General features: G+C 38.3%; 1 protein-coding gene across 1 annotated transcript in view; it reads right to left on the reverse strand.

Moving 5' to 3' along the window:
• LOC102310182 (inactive N-acetylated-alpha-linked acidic dipeptidase-like protein 2) overlaps positions 1-15891 on the reverse strand; it is a 563756-nt gene that overhangs the window by 301239 nt on the left and 246626 nt on the right. The window contains exon 7 of the mRNA XM_042227322.1: positions 4281-4548. Coding sequence (XP_042083256.1) covers positions 4281-4548 — 268 coding nt within the window. The remainder of the gene's footprint in view (positions 1-4280; positions 4549-15891) is intronic.

The following is a 15891-nucleotide window of genomic DNA, read 5'->3' on the forward strand; positions in this document are numbered from 1 at the left end:
TTTAGAAGCACACATATGACATATTGTTAAGCTACTGTTAACACGTGCAACTTGTGACATTTTTATAGTACTTTATTGTAATGGGGGTTGTTTGAATGCAAAGTCTTGCTTGTACTGGTATAGGCAAAGATAATGCTACAGCAACTAACAACGTGAGCCTTAAGCAACAAAAAATGTCATGTTTTTTCCTCACAGATGGAAGCCATATTCTATTAGTTTTTAAAAATGTAGGAATTTTTGCCATCAACTTAGCTGCTGTTCTTGCCAGTTTCCTCAAACATCTCTTGTAACAGCACCCTGAGAGGCCCCTCTGTGAAATTACAGTGTGTAAACCATCAACGTAGATACTTCACAAAGCTCAAGGTTTCACTGTTGGCAGGGGACAAATTATTTGACATGTGTTTCTGAAAAGAAATCTTTAAGAGGAACTAGACTCCTATCTGCATCTCCAGAACGAGCCATAGTGGGAGTCCTCTAGCAGCAGTTATGACCATCCCTATTAACCCACCATTGTCCTGTGGTCCAACGGCAGTATAGTAAATCAAGTGAGTCTGGTAGTAGCTGAAAGGTTGACTCCATTCTTCCTTCTGGTTCTGACAGCAGAAGGCCAAAAGTAGTTTCTCATAAAGGGCAATGCTTCATACATTATATCCTTACTCTTTCTAAACTCTCAAACGCCTCTAAATCTCAAGCAGTCTCAGTGGAGATGTCAGCTCTTGCCCCAGGGCATCTCACCCGGGGTTGGGTGTATCATTCTCCATCCTACCTGCATTAAGGTAAAGTTAATAAAGAAATATTAGATTCTTGCGTGTAGCTGTCATAGTCCACTTTATCTGCTTTGCTATGGCATCACTCCTCTTTATTAACAACGAGGTGTGAGCCACCATCCATTTATTCTTTTTATAAACTGCACTAGGTGTTTTTGCATTCTCTTCTCTCATTACTTTCCCCCAAACTTTAACTTTTAAAAGAAGGTTTCTTCAAACCTCTGACAGCCTCTCTGTTTAGAAAGTGGTTTAGGAAGAAACGATTTTCACGTTTTGTTGAATTTTCCACTTTGAGACACACCTAACCTTCCCCAATCAAAGAATGACTTCAAACGCATGTAAATCACTGAGTTAAAACAATGATGATGAAGCACTTTTAAAATTTGTGAAATTGTAAAGAAAACACTACTAGTAGCACCATACCTCAAAAGTCTGATTGATGATTAAGGCTGCGCTGGCTTCAATCTTTACAGCCATCACCTTCAATTTAGCTACTTATAAAGGACAGACATGATCACACTCGAAACATTTCTTTTTTTGAGACCTTGAGTAATACTGTACATTTATGTATCTATGTACAGCCCCTAACTGCATGCACATGTCCCTTGTCAGAGTTCAGTAGGCAATGGACCATGGCAGTGCTGCCTGAGAATACAGAATAGCCATTTATAAAGCTTTCTGGGAGCAAATGCATTCCTGGATCTCCAGTTACTCCAGTAATTCATTATATAGTGTATGTTTGTATCCGTATGTGTATAACTGACAATGGAAAGGAAAATTCATACAAATGACAAAAAAAAGGATGATAAAGTGAAAAGAGAAAGCACCAAGGACGAGTATTTTTTAAATGGTAAATGGCCTGTATTTATATAGCGCTTTACTAGTCCCTAAGGACCCCAAAGCGCTTTACATATCCAGTCATCCACCCATTCACACACACATTCACACACTGGTGATGGCAAGCTACATTGTAGCCACAGCCACCCTGGGGCGCACTGACAGAGGCGAGGCTGCCGGACACTGGCGCCACCGGGCCCTCTGACCACCACCAGTAGGCAACGGGTGAAGTGTCTTGCCCAAGGACACAACGACCGAGACTGTCCAAGCCGGGGCTCGAACCGGCAACCTTCCGATTATAAGGCGAACTCCCAACTCTTGAGCCACGATTGCCCCATTTTACTGTACCTGTGTTGAATTAGTCAGAATCTTTTCCCAACAGTCTATCCTTGGAAGGCTTAAAAGTGAGCTTTTATAAAGCATTAGCGAGCTTTTTTACAGTGTGATATTGAGTCACATAATTGAGCCTGTGGGTTTACATAAAGTTTCTTTCAATACTGCCGTTTGCTCAGCGGGTGGATTGGAAGTGAATTCAGTTTATCATATTCGATTAATAATTCATGTCAAGAAAACCTATTATTTAAAAAACTTTGGTCAAATTTTAACTTCATTTAAAACACAGACACACAAAACCCCTCATAAAAGCAGGTGGCCAGTATAACACTGCAGAAAAAGTAAGGCTCCATTTATGAATAAATGCTGGAATTTTTCTTATCCTTTCTTTAAAAATTGGGTGTGATTTTTTTTTTTTATTTATTTATGTTAGTTACGTTCTTTCTCTCTCTCTTTTTTTTTTAATAATTCCTGAATAGTATATCAGGAAAAGAAACAGTCCAGCAAGCTTTTTCTTATAGTTGATTAATTCCCTGTAAAATAAGATAAATTGGGCAATTTTAGAAACCATTATAAATCTATTGAATTTTCACATGATGTAGCTCTTAGAAACTAATCTACTGACTCCAGAGAGAACGTATATAAACAAGGCTTGTATTTATTTACTAGTAAATCAGGAAAGAGTAGAATCATATCCAGTTTACATGGCAGCTACTTCAATTTTAAAGTAAAAAAAGTTTTAAAGCAGAGTTTAAAGATATTCAGACAAGCAAACTGACTGAAAATGTTTGATATTCAAGCAGCATAATGATGATCTAATTTGTTATTGGGGGGATAAGTAAACAGCACATAGAGCTTTAGGTAAAAAAGTCAAGAATACATTTTACCTTTTATAGAAAAGCATTGCAAAAAACTGAAGTTCTTAGTTGTTCTTATGTTGGTCGATACTTCGTCTAACAACTTTTTTGCATGCATGTCTTGCATGTTTTACTGTGTTCTTACAGCTGTGACCGAATGGCCCTGAGGCTCTACAGGGAGGCTGGTATCTTGCTTCACTTGATGGATAACATCCTCTGGTGAATGCGTGCTATACCAGAAGGATTTTCTGTTCTTCATGGATGTTCATGACACCTGGGACACTGCTATTGTATTTTCACTGTTCGGTCTATACGAGTCCTAAGGGTCCTGTGGCAACTGGGTCCCTCTCTCGTAGAGTTTCCCACATCTGTTGCCATTCTCTGTTATTACTTATTAAGTGAACAACCTCTTTTCCACTTAAAACAGTCCAGTGAACCACGCTCTGTAAACAACGCCCTTCACTGAAATACACTTTGCCTATAGCAAATACATACATAATGACTTCCATTAACCTTCACACTCTTGAAGGATGGTAAAAAGATTAACTGTGCACTGTGCATGACACAACTACTATGAAATTTTTTTCAAGATCTCTGCATTGAGTGTGTTGGTGTTATTGCATTGTACAAGTGTATTATTATCTTTCTAATGTGTATGTAATAATGTGTGTTAATGAGGTTATCTGAAAGAGGTGGCTTTGGACAGCCTTTAAGAAAATGTCCCTTTTGGTTCTATAAAAATACAGAAAAACAAAAGAAAAAAAAACATCTTGAGTATGACCCATTTTAAAGACTCTACTCCATTTTGTTCAGTTACCTGTGCAGATACAATATATTAAATTTTTCATTCAACAACATCATTTAAAGAAGTTAAAATTGGTATAAACAATGTATTCCAAAGCACATCCTTTATCAAACACATACAAAAATATAATAAAGCTTAATAAAGACATTGTTGAGTAGAATTGGGGGTTTTTTGGCCATCGACTGTCAATGAATCTGCCTTAATTTTCAATTTAATCTTGATGAGCTTTTTTGTTGTTTTTTGTTTGTTTTTTGTCAAACTTAATTGAACTGCTTCATTTTTAGATTTGAACACAGTGCGCTATTCAGTCTAACAAATCAATTACTTGCATTTACCTGACCACAGCTAGTTATTCTGTCCACGTTCTATGCATTACCTCCCTAAAATCTGGGAGCTTTCTGCATTTCAAACAACCTGCTATTAGAAAAGCTGCTTAATATAACATATGTGTCGTTCTCGTTTAGACAGTTATATCAAATAAATCAAACAATAGTTCAACACTGAGCTTTGGTTAAACAAATTATCAGCATTAGAACCTAAAAGTTCTTGCCATGATCTTTGTTCATGACCATGGCTGGGGTTAGGAGTGAGAAAGACTAGGACCGGGTTCCAGCAACCAGAAAGGTTACACAGCCTTCGTTTCAAGAAATGTCAACATGACACAACACAGCACAACCATACCTGCACGCTTCCCATGGCAGAGTATGCAGCATAGGAGAACTGCTGCTTTGTCAGATCATTTGGCCCACGCTGGTCACAAGGGGTCCCGTTTGGCATGAAACACTGGTGGCTAGATCTGTCAGTGATGGTGTTGGGTGTGGAACCAGGCAGACTGAGCAGAACAGTGTGATTGGTTAGGTGGACATCAGTTAAACCAAGTCCCACCCACTGTCTGTAAAGGTACCTGGCTCTTGACTCTTCACTGTCATCTGACAAGCTTGAAAAAGACCTAGAAAGAGTGGAGAAAGACTTGTTACTTTGGACATAAACAGAAAGCAAGATCCCATTATTTCACTGTTCATTGAAATGTATTTAGTTTTCCTAAACAAACTTACTTGATAAGTGATTGTGTTTGCTTAATAATGAATCATGAACAAATACTGTGAAAAGCTGTGAAATTATAATGACGTATTGCAAACTGTCAAGCTGTAAAGCATCTATATTTCTCTGTAAAATTTAACAAAAACTGCTTTAAATTTTATACACCTTTTTACATTGTGCACCTCTGGACCACTTCCAGAAAAATTGCACTTATTTTTTGACATATTGTTTTTTTATCTTCACTCATTACCAGTTTAGCTCATGATATCTGGTTGCCTGAACTATTGTCTTCATACGACAAAAGTATTCCAGTTGAAGGGTTGATAATTTGATACATTGGAAAAGATCATGTGCAAATTACAGATGCACGTCTTCAAAGTGGGACCTCCAATTAATGATCTTGAGTTGGTGCAGCACTCCTCAAAGAGATGACCTACAATGGGAGACTGGCCAAATTTGAGTCAGACTGTTCTTGAAATGTTTTCCTCAGACAGAATTACTGTGAGATCATGGACCAGTAGAAAAATCTATTTTGTTAAAACTAAGTGAGGATTAAACAGGATGCCATTCCAAACATGATAAAAATCTATCAAGCTGTCAGCAATTTCAGTTCCATTTGATACAATTTTATTTATACAGCACCAAATCACAAAAACAATTGCCTCAAGATGCTACCTGGAACATCAAATTTGTAATACCATAAAAATGTAGTCTGATAAACCCATACGACTCTCAAGGAACTGACTGAAATCGTTTGTGCACAAGAACGAAAACTACGAATCTGTGAATATTTCCTTTTTTGTGCTTTTGAACTGGAGAAAAGGTATCAGCACGCAACATGAGCCTGCAGTCCTCTACGACTTTATATTTCACAGTTGGAAAGACATTCATGACCATAACATTCACATGGAGGCTTTTTTTAAATAAAGACCGCATGACTTTCTTCAAAATTGTTCTTTATACTAAAGTATTTGTTCACATAAAAACCCAACTCCATTAGGCAGTTCAACATTTGGAGAATTTGACTAACTGAGCTTCATTATTTTTTTTATCAATTAATAAAGCAGATCTTTTTTGTATGTACTTCTTCTATTTGGCTGAGTTCTTTGAAGCATTTCTTACACCCAGACTCCTCACAGGAGCTGTCAGTCTGTCATTTCCGTTTTCCTAATTGCAGGAAAGAGATGTCAATAAAACTTGATCCGTTGGCCTTATTTGAGTCTTCTCTTCAGGTTTGTTTGGTTCCTGATGTTTACTCTCTTTATTGTTCTGACTCTGAGAGGTCTGGACTCTAAAGTTCAGCAATAAAGACATTTCCAGATTGGACTGGCTGGTATTTCATCCTCATGCTGAAGAAACATTTTGCAGCACTGAACAAAAGCTGGTTAGAAACATACAAAATATCTATCTATCTACATTTCTTTTTTGGCTTGAGCGATGCTAAATAATATAAGAATAACGTATGGATAACCTTGATAAAGATGGGCCACATATCTGTTTTGTCTATCTGTAAGTAGGAGGGAAACATTTATGTATGCCTGCAGAATGTGCTTGTGTGTTTAGTGTGTGTGATATCTATATCAGTCTCAGCAGCAGATGGCCCAAACACACAATTGTGCCATTCTCTAGTCAGCAGGCCACGTCACATAGCTCGCCAGGAGCAGCAGCAGGAGGCATTGTGTGTGTTGCTGTGTTAGTTTGTGTTTTCTTGTGTATGTGTGTGGAAGACCTGCATCTATAATCCAAGCTGTTGGAAGGGCTCCCTGTGGTTTGGGACACATGCCCAATTCTAACGATACGTCATGTCTCAAGTGACTTGAGTGTGTCTGTGTTTGCTTGTATGTGTCAATCTACACAGCTGTGTTGAAACAACATCTTACTGCTTACCTACCAAACACAATTTTTCAGAACACATTGATCTGTCTTTAAATTTAAAAGCCAAATTCAGATCCTTTAGTAAAAGTAGCATTTTTAGCTAGCATTATGAAACGAGTCAGAACTTCTGTTTTCAGCTAACTTGTATGAGCATGTGAAACAAAGGGTCCTAAATGTCCTACATGCATATTAATTTTGGGATACAAATAAGAGCATAAACCTAATTAGCATCATCTGGCTCTGATGTTTCACCTGTGTCTACACACAACATAAGCTGTAAGGCCACACGAAAGCAATTAGCTAATCACATCAGCCGCGGAAGCAATATTATAACTATAGCTCATAAACCATCCATCCATGTTAATACTCCAACATAAGCTGCCACAGCTAATTTTATTGCAGGCAAACCTGGACTTTTGCTTGTGTTTTCAGGTTTGGCTGGGTAAAAATTTATATGTGCTATGTGTCAACACATTGTTCTTATCTTGTTAGCTTACAGTAACATCTAAAATCATACCAACTAGTCAGACAAAGGTGGTTGCCAACTAAGTTGACCCAGGGTTTCTGAATCATGCACATTCACACGAAAAGGGTAGCAGTGCCCTCTTTTAAGATAATTGTGAAGGTGTATAGAACAATAAAAATGTCTTAAAATGATTTTAAAAATTAATGATGTAATGAAGCAACACTGTCTTACAGCAGCGGTCCCCAACTCCCGGGCCTCGGACCGGTACCGGCCGCGAGAGTTGAGGCTCAGGTGTGAAATGTATGGTCTTCAGGGTTTTTATCGGTTTTCAGCGTTATTTTGTTACTGTTTTTATTGTTAACTCGGTTTTCCTGGGTCTTTTCACGTGTTATGAATAAATCTTCTTTTTTCGGTACCGGTTACTAGTTTTATTTTGTTGTATTTATCCGCGGCACCTTAAAGGCCGGTCCGTGAAAATATTGTCGGGCATAAACCGGTCCGTGGCACAAAAAAGGTTGAGGACCGCTGTCTTACAGACCTTCATAACACTAAAATCCCAGGGTTGTCTTCAGGGTTAACCTGAAGACAAACAAGCGAATATATAATGTGTCATTCCCAAAGGACACTGGTCACTTGGTGCAGCGGGCCACATTACCATTTTGTGATATAATTTATTAAAACTTTAATGGAGCCATGTTTGAGACTCCAGTAAAACTGTCATTTCAGAAGGTTACTACCCCATCAATATCATGTGAAGATGTGTCCTGTTTAAGCCAGATGGCTCTTCTTCCTCTTCTTGACATTTTCTTCCAACTAATAGGATTGAGCATGGATATCGTGTACAATATCTGTATTTATTTTATGGCAAATAATTCTAAAAGGCTGTTCAGAAACTTCAAAAAACAAGAAAATCTGTGTTATTTTCATGCTGTGTAACCTTTCCTACGCCTGCAGAGATACTCTGATTGTTTTGAAGTGTTAATATGGCCGCATTTGAGGGCTGGCAAATATCTTTATCTGATGAGTGGATTGAATCCTTTCCTCTGAAGCCGCTCTACCCCACAGAGATTGATGAAAAACTGTTTATTCAAACTTCAGCGAGCTGCAATTGTTTCATGAAAGGCTTTTTTTTTTAATGTTTCATATCTCGTCTCTTCTAAAGCATCTGAGCTTTAATTAATTCTTTATTCACAATATCACTGACAAATGGGGTGAGGAAGAGAAATGTCTCTTCATCCTGATTTGAAATAACAGTTCAAAGTCTGGTCCCAAACTCCCAAGCTTAAATTTCTATTCAAGTCAAAAGCTTTTCTATTATTAAAGATGGAAAATGGCAATGCTTCTTCAAAGCCAGTTTTTAGCATCTATGCACCATCTCCTTTCAAACAGAGCCAGACAAATTAACTTTAGCAAAGAATACATTTATGGTCTTATTTTGATTTGTGTTTTTATTGCATGCTTTATGTTTGCTATAATGGTAATATGTAAGAGCTATTAGCATGAGAGCAGGCAGATAAATCACATGTTTCGCCCATGCATATTGCATATATAATTGCCTCTGTGGGAGCTCGATGTGCTTTCTTGGGCCAAGCAGACTTGGGATATGAGCTGCTGTTGCCTCTGCTGGCAGCTGTTGAGGATAATATATTCCTGTAGAGCACAATCATTTTAATAGCTCATCCATTTGTTGAGGAGACAATTGATTTTCTCTGTTTCCACACACGTTAGTCACATTTGATTTCTCTCGTCCCATTTGCATTTGTCACATTTTAAGAGCGTGGCGCCTGTGCTAAGGCTCCATGATAGGAAATCTTTATTCAGGTGCCAGGGCTAGTGTTAAGGTGGAATGCAAGTGATGATAGAGGCTGCCAATAAAGACGACTCCACTCATCACTGGCACTTTTACGCACATCAAGTAAGGATGGAGAAATTAGCAAAGCACATCAGAGAGACAGCAGAGAGTTAAATCACTGATCCAAGGACAGTGAATTCTGTGGCAACGTTGAAAAAATGATTTGAAACATTTTCAAATATTTCTAGTCTGATAGATCTAATTCAGTGCTAAATAAACTAATATCATAATATTCTATTATTTTCTAGAGTCAGCCCTCATTTATTATGCTCCTGAGGATCGAACAATAACTCTAAAGGTCTTTCAACATTTTACTTTAGCCATTGGCTGCTTTTTCATTTTCAGTCCAGTCCTCGAATCTGACAGTTTACATGGTAATGTCTGTCTATGAATCTGTCAAACTACCACTGATATGTGACGCTTTGTTGCTTCACAGATCTGTCTGTTGGAAATGAGCAGCAGAGATGAAGCATTTCCAGTACTTGACCAGACAACCTGAAACCCATCAGCCCAATAAGCGACAGTTCAAAACAACCAGCGTTGCCATTCAGACCTCACAAGATTATTCAGCTTACTCAGGGTGGTAAACAGGCTGTGTTTTCCCTCATGTAATTCTCCTTCATTTGCTAACTGCTTAATCGTTGTCTCCAGAGTTTTCTCTGATGGTCTTGGGAGCGACCTTTTCACATGAACCTTGCTACCTTGGTCATTTTCAACCACCTTTGAGTCTGTATCCCATTTTGACCTCAGAACTTCCAGGCCATACTCACCATAGCTGTTCCTCTGTACCATACCAGCCACTTGGTTATGGCGTTCAATGTATACCATGTCTACAACAATCTTGCACCCTTCTGTTATGTGCTAGCTTATCATAACATGTCCTTGTGTGGTAGACTCTAGCTTCTGTTGCTCTTGTGCTTAGAGCTTGTTCCAGTCTTACCATGATTAGTGCATCTGTGCTGTCTTTCACCCCAGCTTTGTCCAGCCATTAGGTCAAACACAAATTCCTTTGGTTTGACAAGGATTTTTGTTTTTGGTCAATTATTTCTTTCGTGTAACAATGCTGATTGGCAATTGGATGGCAATGCAACTACGAGTTCAACACGTCAGTGATGGATGAAGGCACAGTTCCAAGAGAAGCTGTCTTTGAATACAGCAGCAGTTAGAGGACCGCTTCTCACTGAATGTAAAATAGGTCCAGTGGTAATGCGCTCAGCTACACTGCTGAATAGTAATGCACACATGCGGACAGCGCATACACTGTACAATTAACCTTTCACATCCCTGAACAAAATATTACATTTTGCTCTTTGAGTCCTGGTAATAAGGGCTGTCAAGAGATTAGAAAGAGGGAAATTGAGAAAAAGAGGAAAAACAGTTTAGTTTTAACCACTCACAGCCATCATGATCCTGGTTTATACAAATCTAATAATGTATTGGGATTTGGACATTTCCTAATTAATTAATTTAACCCCACCCTTTGACTTTCACAAATCTAATTTATACAGTATTATGGTAATAAAATTCAGTCAATTCAGTGTTGCCACAAAAAAAAGATGTATCTCCATCAGGATTTCATATCAATAAGTTAAAACAAACCAAAGAAATACATCAAATAAACAGTGAAAGGAAAAAACTTGGGCAGTTTTTAGTGCTCATTTATAAAAAAGATGAATAAATAAAATTTCCACTCAGCCTGTGGGTGGTCTTTATCTTTCAGGCGTGGGTCCCCTATCAGAGACTTGAAGCTCAAGGGTCTTGCACAGTGTCTTTGCTGTTTCTAGGACTAAATGTATACATATATATATATATATATATATATAGTATATATATATATATATAATATTTCAGTAGTGTGGTAGCATAATATATATATGATATATATATATATATGATATATATATATATATATTATATATATATATAGATACATATATATATAGTATGTCATATGGTGTGTGTTATATATATAACATATTTCTAATATTTATTAATATGCCTGCCATCAGCTTGAAAAAACTGATGTACAAATTGCTGTCTATACAAGTAAAACCAAAACCAAAACAAAAAAAGCTACTGACAGACATCCATGGGACCTCAATTGCAAAAGGATAAAAAGACTTTTATTTGGTGGCAGGAAATGTTTAGTTTATCTAACAAGTTGCAGATTCTAATTTGAAAGATATGGGGCTATAGAAGCCATTTGCTTGTTCAAGCAAACACATTCTTATCAATTGCCTCACTCTTTAGGTCTAAACATTTTTTTTTTAGATATGGCTGTTTTGCCAACCTGATTCATTGTTCTTGTTTATTGAAAGAAAAAAGAAAAAAAAAACAGTGATAGGTGAATCCCAAACTTTAAAGGGATGATCTTATCGTACCACTTTGCATTTTGATGGTAGGAAATGTCCACATTACATTTTTTTGAAGCCGAAAGTAGGATAAACATAGTTGCTTATAATATGCACACTGAAATAACTTCACAGGACAATTGCAAGAATTAGAGCTAAATCTCATTGTTACAATTGCCACCAAATTCCATGCTTAAATATTGGTGACTTTGAGTTACAGTGATAATGGATAGGGTTGCAACATCTATTAAATTATATTTGAATATGACAACCATTTCTTTGTAACTCTAACTTTCTCTGTCATTGCTTCTATCAAATTTAAAAATAGCCTAACTCACGGCACACCTGTATGTATCTGTTTTTCATGACAGTCATTTTGTAATGCAGTAAAATTCTGTTTGCAGCATATCGCCATAGTAATTTTGGTGCATGGGATGTACAAAAGTAGAAGACGAAGTTACTAAAGTATCTCATACCGTTGTTGAATCCAGCAACCGATAGGCCAGAGGTGGCAAATGAGCAATCAGCAGAATCTCTTCTTGTGATTGTGTGACATTGATGGGAATGATGGGTTTTTTTTCCTTACACAGTTTGCACGATTCTATGCATATTTGTATGCAGGTCAAATGACCTGATTACAGTTCAATCCAATAAAGTGCAATGTAATACAATACAAGTCGTATAAATTTTATTCAATTTTATTCATATAAAATCCGTTTACAACAGCAGTCCAGGTTCACAGTCTTGTAAGGTTAAGCCCTAACAATATTTGAGAGTGGGGACACCAATAAAACGCGCAAAAAAGACATTTAGCCACAAAATAAGACAAAATATTTTTTTTCTAGCTGAGTGTGTGTGTGTGTGTGTGTGTGTGTGTGTGTGTGTGTGTGTGTGTGTCTGTTTATCAAGGAATGTATTTGATAATCAGAATGAAAAGCCACTATAATGTCTCCTATGGACCCAGAGGCACACAGAGAAAGACCCAGGAGATCCTTAATGTTCCGCAGACCCATAAGAATACAGAAGACCCGAGGACACACATCCCGGCGATAACTGCATGCCCAGCCCAGCGGAAGGAGGAGGGATGCACCAGATGCAGTCCTTGCGGCCAAAGGGTAAGAGCCCAAGAGCACAAGATGCAACAGGCAGCCTGCCCCACCAAGGGAGTTGGGCACCAAGGCCTCAGGAGCCGAAGAGCCGAAGAACCCCCATCCTCCACAACCATGTCCCACAGGGACCAAGGCTCAGCAAGCCTGACACTTTGACTAAGCTATACATATACAGACACACACACACACACACACACACACACACACACACACACACACACACACACACACACACACACACACACACACAAAAAAAGCCATTCACTCACACATTTCCATACAACAATGACACAACAAAGAGTCTAATAGGGCCGAACATTAGCCCACGTGACTCTGCATTTTTGCATTTTGAACGTTTTTCTGATTTCTTCCAGATTTTTGTCAACGCTTGCAAACAGATTGAGCAGGCTCATGTTGCTAGACAGCATAGAGACACTTACGGACAGTACAATCTCAAATTCATCAAGAAAGCCAAATCCCAATCATTACACTATTTGTCATTGTATCAGCAGATACTGTCAGTACACTTGAGTCCAATAACTTACTAGCTTCTGTTTACATTAATGTCTATAACCTGATGTTTTTACAGTGTGCATGTCACATATGAACACATGCATAGGCTGCTTTCAAATGCTATGAGTTGTTCTTTCTGTACAATGTTGCCCAGTTTAAGCAAAAACTATTTTGGAATCTACTTAAGAATAATAGCACCAACTGAAAGGAGGACAGTTTTTTCTTCAGACAGTGCTTTAGTTCTGTATAAACAAAATCAATCTCTCCTCCTCCCTCACTTTCTCTCGCTTCATTTACCAGGTCATGGTGGATCTCTAGCTGTGTGTTAATTGGCCCAGCTCGATGTGTTGGCATTGATTATTAACCCTTCAGAAGATCCCAGTGGGATGGGTTTGAATGCTGAATACAATCACACTCTTAATACCTTGTTCACTCTACCATGTTCTTCTTGCTCATTAGCTTCTTCATCTCTGCTTCATATGCTTCCTTTTTTCCATTCCAATAGTCTTTGCTCATTTTATTTTTTCTCTATACTTCTACAACTGTGATTTTCCCGCTCCTTTCATGTCAGTTCTCATGCGTTCTCTCAAGTGTTGTCGTTCATTATTTCCCACCTCTCAGTCCCTTTTATGCAATACTTACTGGCTGGTGATTGACCCTGAGCAGGTCAGGAGATGCATGCGTTCTTAAGAAATTATTATGTACGCTGGTGTGAAAAAGCCTGTGCCCCCTTCCTGATTTCCTCTTTTTTTTGTATGTTTGTCACACTTAATGTTTTAAATCATTAAACAAATTTAAATGATTAGACAAAGATAATACAACTAAACACAAAATGCAGTTTCTAAATCAAGGTGTTTATTAATAGAGGTGAAAAAATCTCACCCTAAATGGCCCCATGTGAAAAAGTGATTGCCCTCTAAACCTAATAACTGGTTGTCGCCAGCAGTTGTTGCTTAGCAGCCACAACTGCAATCAAGTGTTTGCGACAACTAGCAATGAGTCTTTTACAGTGCTGTGGAGGAATTTTGGCTCATCCCATGTGGAATTGTTGTATTTCAACCTCACTGGAGGGTTTTTAAGCATGAACTGCCTTTTTAAGGTCATGCTACAGCATCTCAATTGGATTCAAGTCAGGACATTGACCAGGCCACTCCAAAGTCGTCACTTTGGTAAATGGTCTGTATTTATATAGCACTTGGTCCTAAGGACCCCAAAGCGCTTTACACTATACATAATCATCCACCCACTCATTCACACACTGGTGATGGCAAGCTACAGTGTAGCCACAGCCGCCCTGGGGCGCACTGACAGATACGAGGCTGCCGGACACTGGCGCCCGGGCCCTCTGACCACCACCAGTAGGCAACCGGTGAAGTGTCTTGCCCAAGGACACAATGACCGAGACTGTCGGAGCCAGGGCTTGAACCGGCAACCTTCTGATTACAAGGCGAACTCCCAACTCTTGAGCCACGATCGCCACGATCGCCCCTTTGTTTTTCTTAACCCACTAAGAGGTGGGCTTTGGATCATCGTCCTGCCACAGAACCCAGATGCATTTCAGCTTGAGGTCCCGGACAGATGGCCGGGCATTCACTACTGTATACAGACTGAAGAAAATAAACAAGTATTCTTGCACAAAAGATTTGCAAGGGCCAGAGGTGAGACCTGTACTATGAAACAACTTTTTCTCCACAACTTTAATTAACTAGCTCAAACAAACAGAAGGGGCAATAATTGAAGAATCTGAATAATCAAAAACCAAGACCAGTACTAGCACTAGAGTGCCATATTTTACAAAGAATGAGCAACCTTAGAAAATAGAAAAAAATAAAAAGACGTTAATCACATAGTGGATTAAAGTAACACAATTGTGGATCAGTATCATTAGGGTATGGATAAATCTCATTATAACAGATACAATTAAAATAATGTGTTACTTCTATGTATTCTTTTAATGTAAAAAAAAAAACTTTAATTGCAAATATTATGTAAACTCAACAAGTACAACGACTTTAGTTAAGGCTCTCAGATTTGCAATTACTTGGCTGGAAATCACTTGCAGTCATTACGGAGTAGTTTCCTTCACTGGCAATCTTTATCCCTCATTTGTGCTCATCAAGTCATGGGGATTAGATTCTCTCCAAACAAGCACTTGCCCACTGAGGTCCAAGGGAATGTGTCAGGAAAGAGACGTTATTTTTCAACATAATTAATTGGTCAGGAAGTGATGTTTTTATACCTGCTACTTATCTTCAACATAATCTTCTGCAGTGCAGGTTAGACTTGCAGCATAAGCTACCATGATTAGAGAAACACCACATGATGCTGACTAACCAAAGTTTAACCCTAAAGAAGCCACAAAGAGCCGGTCGGCAATTCCTTAGCAACCACTGGTCACAAGGGATAAATGTGTATTCCCTAACCAGCCGGCAAGTTGTTGCAGGAGGTTTCTGGCAGTCACAAGGTGAAAATGCTAATAAGTTATACGGTGCAGTACCAAACACCTTAAAGGAAGACAGAGACTTATTTCTAAACACTTGCCAACTACTCACCGGGCAGTAGTGAAATGGTGCAACACTGGTTGTAGTGATAGGGCAAAACTTTGTCTCCTTTTCTAGTTTGCAAAGTTTAATAATTTTTAAAATGTATGTTTCACTGACACTAAGCGAGTAGTTGGAGAGTGGTTAAAGATAAGTTGGCATCTTCCTTGCAGACGGGTTCACTAGAATTCTACTAGTGACCAAAACAAGTTAGCTGGCCTAACCCAGAATCCTGGCTTAAAGTACAGACCTGTATATTTGATTATATAACTCTACCTACATTTTGGGTCTTTATTTGTATTTTTATCTTAATCAATGTTGTTTGCACGGACTACAGATAAAATTAACTAGTAGATGAATCTAATATAAGGCTTATTTTTGTTATGTAATGTTTATGGTAATATTTTGTGAATTATCCCAGGGAAATGAAGAATAACATAGCTTCTGAATGTCTATAACAGGTTATGTATATTTAGTGTACACACACACACACACACACACACACACACACACACACACACACACACACACACACACACACACAC

This window comes from Haplochromis burtoni, unplaced genomic scaffold (assembly GCF_018398535.1).
Source record: "Haplochromis burtoni strain Fernald_Lab_line unplaced genomic scaffold, NCSU_Asbu1 Contig_254, whole genome shotgun sequence".
NCBI lineage: Eukaryota > Metazoa > Chordata > Actinopteri > Cichliformes > Cichlidae > Haplochromis > Haplochromis burtoni.